The sequence below is a fragment of the Petaurus breviceps genome, unplaced genomic scaffold (assembly GCF_028583685.1).
Source record: "Petaurus breviceps papuanus isolate PSGF00001 unplaced genomic scaffold, PetGlider_PUasm1.0 176, whole genome shotgun sequence".
Taxonomy (NCBI): Eukaryota; Metazoa; Chordata; class Mammalia; order Diprotodontia; family Petauridae; genus Petaurus; species Petaurus breviceps.
Window position 1 is genome coordinate 31,871,590 of NW_027185771.1, and position 9,593 is coordinate 31,881,182.

Genomic DNA, 9,593 nt, shown 5'->3' on the forward strand with positions numbered 1-9,593 from the left:
CTGGGAAGTATGACACACGTAACTGAGGGTTACTTGTGTACAAGCTTCATGCAGGAGGTATCTCCTGAGCTGAGCATAGAGGGAAGCTAATGATTCTAAGAGATAGGTTTAAGCAGAGACTTCATTACAGGGAGATGGAAGACAGAATGTCACATAAAAAACAAGTAGGCCAACTTAGCTGAAATGTAGGGTGGTTGATGATGAGTACTGTTTAATATAACCATAAAGGTAGCCTGGAACCATGTTGTGAAGGGTGCAAAAAAGAGAAACAAAATGTTTTATTTTATTTTAGAGGCAAGAAGGAGCTTAGCTTCTTCTTGGGCAGAAGATTGATGTGGTCAAACCCATACTTTAGGAATATCATTTTTGCAGTTATACAAAGAATAGTTTGAAGAGGACAGAGACTGAAAGTAAGGAGATCAATGGAGATTGTTAGTCTAGGTGAAAGGTGATGAGAACATGAAGATGATAGTGCTTCTGTGAGGAGAGAGAAAGGGACAATATGAGATACAATGTGGATATAGAATATAAAAGGTTTGAAAACTCATGCAAAATGAAGTAGGAGAATGATGGACTCATTGAGGATGGCTCCAAGGTTGAAAATTTTCTTGACTGGAAAAGGTAGCATTATCGACAGAAAATAGGAAGTTGAGAAGAGGGGTGAGCTTAGGGAAAAATAATAAGCAATTCTGTTGTGGATGTGTTGAGTTTGAGATGCCAATGAGCCATCCAGTTTGAAATGCACAGTAAGCAGTTTGTAATGTGAGGCTGAAATTCAGAAACAGGATCATGACTGGATTTATAAATCTGGGAGTCATCTGAGTGAAGGTGATAGTTAAATCCAATGGTATTGAGAAAAGCGAAAGAAGAGAAGAGGACCGAGGACTAAACCCTGAGAAACTCTTACAAAAAGTATCCCTTCCAGATCTAACAATATGTAGGAATTATATTTTTTTTTCCTTTGATACGGTAGGATAGTTTAGGCACAAGGGTGGTGAGCCTGTAACTGCAAGGCCACACATGGCCCTCTAGGTCCTCAAGGGTAGCCCTTTGTCTGAATCCAAACAGGACAAATCCTCTTAATAAAAGGATTTGTTCTGTAAAACTTGGACTCAGTCAAAGGGCCATGCTCAAGGAACTAGAGGTCCATATGTGGCCTCAGTGCCATAGGTTCACCACTCCTGGTTTAAGGTAAAGATTACTTCACTATGGAGTCCTAAGAGTTGTGTTTGAAGTCTATATGTGCTATATAGGTTCAAGTAAATCACTTTTTCAAAGCTCAGTTTTGTGAAGCAGTTAGAATTGTCCCTAGAAAGAGATCTGAGCAAGGCATTCAATTTAATTCAACAAATTCATTTATTAAGTTCATATTGCAAGCTAGGCATAGTACTATGTCCTACAGGTAGAAAGATAAAATTAAATAGTCCTTTCTCTCAAGAATCTTGAATTCTAATTGAAGGCAAACATATAGACATATCAATAATTACCAAATACATGTAACACATTTCTGGAGGAAGGATATAAGTTCTAAAATAAAGGGTAATTCATAACATAACACAAGGATTCAAGGGACAAAATGAAAGACTATGGAAGAATGGAATGGGGAAACCAAAATGATGAGACTCATCCAGATGTGTGTGAGGAAGTTGGGAATATTGAACAAGAAAGGGCATTTCAATCTACACACATTATAAGTCAGAATCACAGAGATTCTGAGAAAAGCCATAGGGCAGCAGATTGGCACATCCTTCACAAGTAATGAAAATAATGTTGACTTGGTTTCAAGTTTCTGAAAAAGAGGCACAAAGTGGAAGTGAGAGGCTTGGGGTGGCATTATACACACAGTGGCAGTGCCTTTTTCTGTCACATGGTGTGGTTTTATGTGTTACTAGTTTTCCCTAGGAGTTTTCTTAGTGCTATTTTCACCTCCTTATTCCTCAGGCTGTAGATGAGGGGATTCAAGGTAGGTGTGAAGGCGACATAAAACACAGTAATGATCTTGTCCTTCTCTGGAGAGTACAGGGACTTGGGTCTCATGTAAAGAGACATTACAGTCACAAAGAATAGGATGACAACAAGGAGGTGAGAAGAACAAGTGGAGAAGGCTTTTCTGCGCCCCTGGGCAGAGCGAATTCGGAGGACAATGTTGATGATGTGGATATAGGAGAAAGTGATGAATATGACAGGGGACAAAAGGGTAAAGACACAAAGGATTTCTGAGATAAGCTCTGCCTGGGATGTGTCTGTACAGGAGAGGCGGAACAGAGCAGGCATTTCACACAAGAAATGATTAATAACATTATCCTGACAGAAGGAGAGCTGGAATGTAGCTACTGTAGCCACAAGAGATGCAAGGAAGCCACCCATCCAAGACCCGGTCACCAGCCTCACACACAAACTCCTATTCATTGTGACTGAGTATCTCAAGGGGTCCCGGATAGCAATATAGCGGTCATAGGCCATCACTGAGAGGATATAGCACTCTGCAATGCCAAATGATAGGAATGTGTAGACCTGTATAACACAGCAGGAGTAGGAGATAGACTTTCTTTCTGCAAGGAAGTGCCCAAGCATCTGTGGGAACACACAGGATGTATAACAGACTTCAATTATGGACAGATTGGTAAGGAAGAAATACATGGGAGTATGCAGGAATGTGTTCACTATTATCAACAACACAATGAGCAGGTTCCCCAGCAAGATCATCAGGTAGACCATGAGGAAGAGCAGGAAGAGGGGCACCTGGAGCTCAGGCCGGGTGGAGAGGCCCAGGAGGATGAACTCAGTCACCGCGGTGAGGTTGCTGCTCTCCATCTTGTTTACGAATCTATGGAGGTAACATGGAGTTTTGTGACTGCAAAGTGCTTTATGTTATGTATCTCTATTGATTCACACTACAACCATTTAAATCAGACAAGGCATATTGGTTTTCTCTTATTTCTTTTCCTTTTTTATGAATTTAACAATCATCTATAGACAAAAAGTCAATTTTATAAATAACAAAAAAGAGGATCATATATAGACGCATGATCTTCAGTTTTGTAAGAATTGTTTTAATTTACATTTAATTTAGCAAGGTAATAAAACTGCTGTATTTGGTATTGTCCTCTCCTAAATTTCATTTTTTTTCTTCTGTGTGCTTAAAAAACGTTTGCTGATGTTCTTTCTTCTGCATATGGTTGCTGCCAATTAACCTACCTTCCTCTGACTCTAAATAAAATTCTTACCTTATAGTAGGCAAACAAAATAAGTCAATATATTGACCATGTAGACTACTATTATCCTACTTTTATAGATGAGAAAGCTGGATTCAGAAAAGTTAACTGACTTCCTGACAGCAGCATAGCAGATTAGTGGCACAGCAAATGAGTATTCCTTATTCCAAGCCTAGCACTCTATGCCCTGTGCCACCTAGCTGCCCCTCAATACGCTCCATAGATATCAGTAATTATTGTAACTATGCAAAAAGGATTCTGTAGAGGAATTCATGATGGGATTAATTATTTTAATCTTCTATAATCTGGAAATTTTGAGTTTAGCAAATATATACCAAAACTATAAATTAGGACATGATCATCTGAATTTTCTTTTAACGTTATACAAACATGCATCACAAGGTTCCTGTACAAAATCATTTTCCTCAGGAATTTAAAATAACATGCAACTTGAAAAGAAAATACAATTTGCAATTTATAAATAACTCTAGTGGTATAAGGCCTGTTTATATAAAAAAAAAAATGATGTGTATTTAAAATCCAACAGGAAGTCTTCTCCAGCCCCTCTTAATTATAATGCCTTCCCTTTGTTAATTATCTCTTATTTATCTTGTATATAGGTTGTTAAATATGTATTGTTTACATGTTATCTCCTCTATTGGACTGTAAGCTCCTTGAGAGATGAGACTGTCTTTTGCCTTCTTTCCTATCCCAAGTACTTAGTACAGTGCCTGAGACATAGAAGGTTTATTGATAACTGTTTATTGATTCACTGATTGATTACAGAGGTAGAAGCTTACAATGAGGAATAATGATGCATGAACTCTACTGTAATTTGCTGACCCCATACCTCCTCAGCTGCACAGATAAGAGATGACCAATCCTTACCTCAAATTTCTGGATCTGATAAAACAGTAACTCTTGCATTGCTGTCTTCCCTAGTCTTGCTTGGACAATAATGTCTCAGCCTATGGGGAGGCCACAAAGACATTAAGAGAAGGGGATTCATCTTCTTACTCAGCTGTTCCTCAATTCCATCATTTAACATTCAACAATCATACCTATGCAGAGGCAAAAACAGGTTCAAGGGATAGGACTCAGATCATGCAGAGTAGGTTACTTGGAAAAACAGTTAAGGGACTACAACTTCAGCAACTTTAACCCTGATATCTCCTTGCTTGGCATAGAAGTGATTTGTGGAGAAAAGAAAACCACCAATCAGGAATTTTTAAGGTTCTCACCAGTTTTTGATAGTTCACTAGAGACCATGCCCACTCAGCCCTGAAATAAAAAAATTAATTATATCGTATACCCTTACCCTCTACTTTCTCCTGTTATTCCTTCCCTTATCGTCAGTGTATTAAAAGCTATATGTACTTATTGGGAAGGGGGATTCAGAGGGACTTTAACCCAGGCAGGATAATATTCCCCAGCTCTGACAAAAAAAAAAAAAACAACTTCAAATCTAAGCACAGTAATACCACCTGGCATTTATATGGTGCTTGAGGCAACCTAGAGTCTAGATTCTAAATCATCAATTACTTTGATCCGCTCAGTATCCTTGTGTGCTTGTCAGGATAGCTGTTGACAGGTGAAGATAAAATGAAAGAAGACGAAAGAAAGTTCCAAGGGAAACTACACATCACACAACATTAATTGGGACTGATTGTCAGGTCTCCTGACTCTCTGTAGAAGAATCTGATCACCATACCACACTATTCTCACAAACCCTCATGTCAGAGCTCTATAATTTTCTCCTCTAATACAATAATGTTAATTTACCCTCATGGTCCTTATCTATTTGTGCCCCTTTTAAGTTCTCCCTACACCAAACTCTAAATTCTGAGGCTACTTTAAATGACTCTTTTGTATTAATTGTGGAATAAACTCTAGGAGTTTGTTTATTAGGAATAGGGCAGAGGCTCCCTTATTAATGACACGCCCCGCCAAAGCTAATTAATACAAATCTGTGCTCCCTTAACTCTTACCCCACTAGTCAATGATAATCTCAGATAATGTTAATCATCTGTGTATCTACTTATCTGCTTCAAATGAGAACAAATTCAAATCCAGAAGTCGAGATTTTAGATGTCTATTCTCTTTTAAGATGTGATGGTCATGTGCTATGAGCATCCCTTATTGACGTTGATGGAAATGAGGGAGTAGTATCTAGGTTCTTTACCTTTTAGAAGTGAACAATAGAAATCCAGTTAAATGGAAGAATATTTACATAGTCTGTAGGCCTCTGGGATTTGATTCCCATGACTCCTCATTAGAGAAAAAGAGAATAATTGTTCGATCACTCTTTCTGGCCCTCAGACTCTTGAGTCCTTTGTTCCCTTTAGAAAAACAGTAGTATGTAATGGGCTCTATATTCTGGGAATTTATGACTGGCATCATGGAAGTTCCTATAAAATGTATGTGGTTCAAAGAGATCTGCTTCAGGGTCACTTTGGAGCCTTCACACTTCCTCCATGAATACTCTTACCCTTAGTCAGACAGAGATCTTTAAAGTCAAATATCAAGTCTGGCCAGCTGCCTTGACTTCATAGCACCCCTTCTCTCTCCCAAGGAATTCAAACATATTTAAAATGTTCCTTGTCTATTCACCTGTATATATTTCTCCTCCCCCTTTGTGGCATAAGATCTCCAGTACTTATTCTCTCATGACTCTTCTGACTTTATTCCTACTTCAGATAAGTTAATCTCTTTATATCTAACATATACCAAGGCTACTCTAATCTTTTTGACTTGGACTTTGACTCTTGTTCCTCCTGCCTGGAGAACTTTTCTTACTCCTAACTATTCATTCAACTTTATCCAAGTCAAGACCCAAGTTAAATAAGACTGCCCTGTTATCTAGAGCCCACAGTCCTCTCTCTACTAATCATAGGCCATCACCAAGAGAATGTAGCACTCTTCAGTCCCAAAAACCAGGAATGTGTAAGACAGTGTGGCACAACAGGGGAAAGAAAGAGATTTCCTTTCTGCTGATAAGTGCCACAGTATGTGTGGAATCACACAGGATGTGTAACAGACTTCTAGAATGGACACATGGGTGAGGAAAAAGTACATGGGAGTGTGGAGGCATGTATTCATTAATATCAAGAAGACAATGAGCAGGTTCCCCAGCAAGATCATCAGGTAGACAAGGAGGAAGAGCAGAAAGAAGTACACCTGGAGCTCAGGCCTGCTGGAGAGGCCAAGCAGGATGAACTCAGGTACTGAGGTCAGGTTGCTGCTCTCCATCTTGATTATGGATCTACAGAGAGAATGTAGACAGAGGATTAGATACTATTTGTGTAGAATTTTATGGTTACAAAGAACTAGATTCATGGTCCTAACTTTAACCAAACATGAGGTAGTCAGGACAAAATTGAGGTTCAGAACATTAAGTAATTTACGGGTGTCAATAATGTCAATTATTATGGATGTCAGTGCTAATAAGTGGCATATCTGACCTTCTGTCTCTCTCCTCCTGTCTTGGCTCCTAAGTTTACATCTGTTCTTCACATTAATAATAGATGACCTAGACTCTTACTTCAATGAAATTTGGGGATTAGGGTGAGTGAGAGGATAGAGAAAGGGAAGAAAGGTCACAATCAAAGCCTCTTTCCTAATATTCCTCACCAGAGCCTGGTGAGGAAAGTCTTATTCTATGCTTGTGCAAGCTCCTTCTGCCCATGCTTCTGATTCCCCCAAACCAATGGGGCTTCTCCCAGCCTCTTCTTCTCCAGTTACAAGTATCTTCTTGATGAGATAGAATCTTCTCCATCTTCTAACTAGAATAATTTTTTTGTCCTATAACTTGCTCCCTTTCTAATTCAGGCAGTAAATAAGCATTTATTACGCCTCACAGTGTGCTGCACATTGTGCTAAAGAATTTATTTGAAACTTACAAAGTGATCAGCTTGTTTGGTCCCATTTTTATGGTTAGTTTAAGACCAAATTATTGACCTCCTATCAGTGATTAGGTGCTTGGCTTTCAAGGACCGTTTCCCTTATGTAGGTGAAGTGTTGTTGCTAAGATAGCATTTTGTGAACTTTAAAGTGATAAATGTGAATTATAATTATCCCCCTCCAGATTACTCTGTCAATTATCCCCTCAACATGCATGCATCTTTAGTCTTCCCCTCTCTATTACTCCAAGTCTACACATGCATAGATTTCCCTAAATCTAAAAACAAAACAAAACAAAATACTTAAAACCTTTCCAATCTATTATTTGCTCCTGAATTTTGTTGCTACTATACAGAAATACTATTGATTTTGGATTCTACTATCTGTCCAGTAATTCCACTGAAACTATAGTTTCAATTGGTTTGTGTGACAATCTTGTCAGATGATTAAAAGTAAAACAATGTTTTCCGCAGAAAGATAATCTTATCTCTCCCTTTTTTATATTTCTTTGCCTTCTCTTATTGCTAGTGCTAGCATTTCTAGAACTCTGTGAAATAACAGAATGGAAAGCAGCAATGCTTCCTTTGTTTCTTTATTGAGAAAATTTCTAATATTTTCCCATTGCACATAAAGCTAACATTTGAATTAAAATAGATACTTTTATCACATCAAAAGAACATTCTTTTTCCACATATCCTCTGGATGATTCTCGCATAAACAAATGTACATTGTCAAAGGCTTTTACTGTATCTTTTGATATTATCATGTGATTTTGACAGTTTGGGGTTTTAGTATGATTATATTAAATGTTTTACTTGTGGAAACTTCCTTGAATTTTTTATATAAATCTGATTTGAACACATTGGATGGCTTTTTGGATAAATTGCTATAGACTTTTTGCCAGGATTTTTCTTTCAAAACTGAATTCAGTTTCACTAATGATATTAGCTTCTAGTTCTCTTACTTTGCTTTGTCCTCCTCTAATTTATGTATTAAGCCTCATTAAAGCGTTCTCTCATTAAAGGATTTTGTTAGTGTTTTCTTTCTCAATTTTTAAAAATAATTTGTATATGCCTATCAATTGTATATATAAAATTTGATAGAATTGTTTTATAAATCCATCTGGGAAAGTTTGGGGGTTTTTGTAGTTCTTTTCAAACTAGTTCGGTTTTACATTATTATCTTTATATGGAGTTCTGTTCATTTAGAAATTTTATATTTTGGTAGATATAGCATCCTGTCTAGGCTCACTCACCCAAAAGGTACTTGCATAGGCAGGCTAAGTTATCAGAAGTCAGTTCATTACAACTACCTTCAATATTCTAGGGCTAACCCTGAGTAGGCTGGGGTTTCTGGGGCTGTTGTTTAAAAGTCACCATCCTGTGGGTTCCTTTTGTCAATCAAACAGTCAAACTCCACTGCAAGGCAATCTTAACAGAATTTCAAGCTCATCCCTCAATAAGACAAATAGACAAAGTCCAAAGAGAGAGAAAACAAGTCAGGTAAGTCTCAAACACATGTGAGAGCCTTAAAAAATGGCTATGCACTTAGAATTGGTTATTCATGCTTACCAGGCCAGTAGGCAAAACATATCATAGGGACCTACATTCCATAAGTCAATTAGAAAATAAATTAGTCTGATTTTGGTTAAAAAGCTAAAAATATAAGCATTTATGAGCTACGATGGTATGCTCTAGGCAAACTGCCAGATAGAGGTATCCTAGGAACACAAAATTCATACTGTTTGCTCACAGTAGCTGCACTATGTGTGTAAGGAGTTCAGTGATCTTGAACAAATGAATAGAGTAATAAAACAAATATTTATTTGTACATAAACATTCAAACAAACAAAAGTTATTTCAAAGGACTTGGTTCAATTGTAAAAGGTACACCCTAAAAGAAAAATGCTATTTTTCCCTTATGGCCTCCTGAAAACTGAGTAATTCAGTAAAGAAAACCTCAAATGGAGAAGCTCCGTAATGGGGCCCTAAAATTATAAAAGGTCCCTAAATTATGATAGATAAAGCCATCACAGTGTATCAATCCCCTGCCTACCTGGCACATACACCCAAGTGAACAGTCAAAATTATAGACTGGGTCTCCATATGGCAAAAGACTTTGGATTTTAAGACCCCTTACACCATATCCCTTTTTCACCTTTCCAGTTTTCTTCCATATCTTACAAACTACTCTACAACCTTGTGGCACTGAGATTTCTCATGATGCAATACTCTCTCATTTTACTCCATCTTTTTACTAGATACTCTCCAAATATAGAATGTGCTCCTTGTCTTCACTTTCTGGTTTCCCTGGATTCATTCAAGTGTCAGCTAAAAACCTTTTATATTTAAGAAGCTTTATTTTTCTCTCTTAATGCCAGTACCTTCCTTCTTATATTAACTTTACTTTATGTTCTATATATCCTGTGTATATATATATATATATATATATATATATATATATATATATATATATATA

The 9,593-nt window shown here is 37.3% G+C and overlaps 1 protein-coding gene across 1 annotated transcript; it reads right to left on the reverse strand.

The window, feature by feature from the left end:
- Nucleotides 1–1,878: 1,878 nt before the first annotated feature.
- LOC138159557 (olfactory receptor 5I1-like) lies at nt 1,879–2,814 on the reverse strand. The gene has a single exon (XM_069085909.1). The coding sequence runs from the start codon at nt 2,812–2,814 to the stop codon at nt 1,879–1,881; it is 936 nt and encodes a 311-aa protein (XP_068942010.1).
- Nucleotides 2,815–9,593: the final 6,779 nt, after the last annotated feature.

Coding starts and splice junctions, on each gene's coding strand:
- LOC138159557 (XM_069085909.1), bottom strand. CDS start 2,814: ATGGAGAGCAGCAACCTCACCGCGGTGACTGAGTTCATCCTCCTGGGC.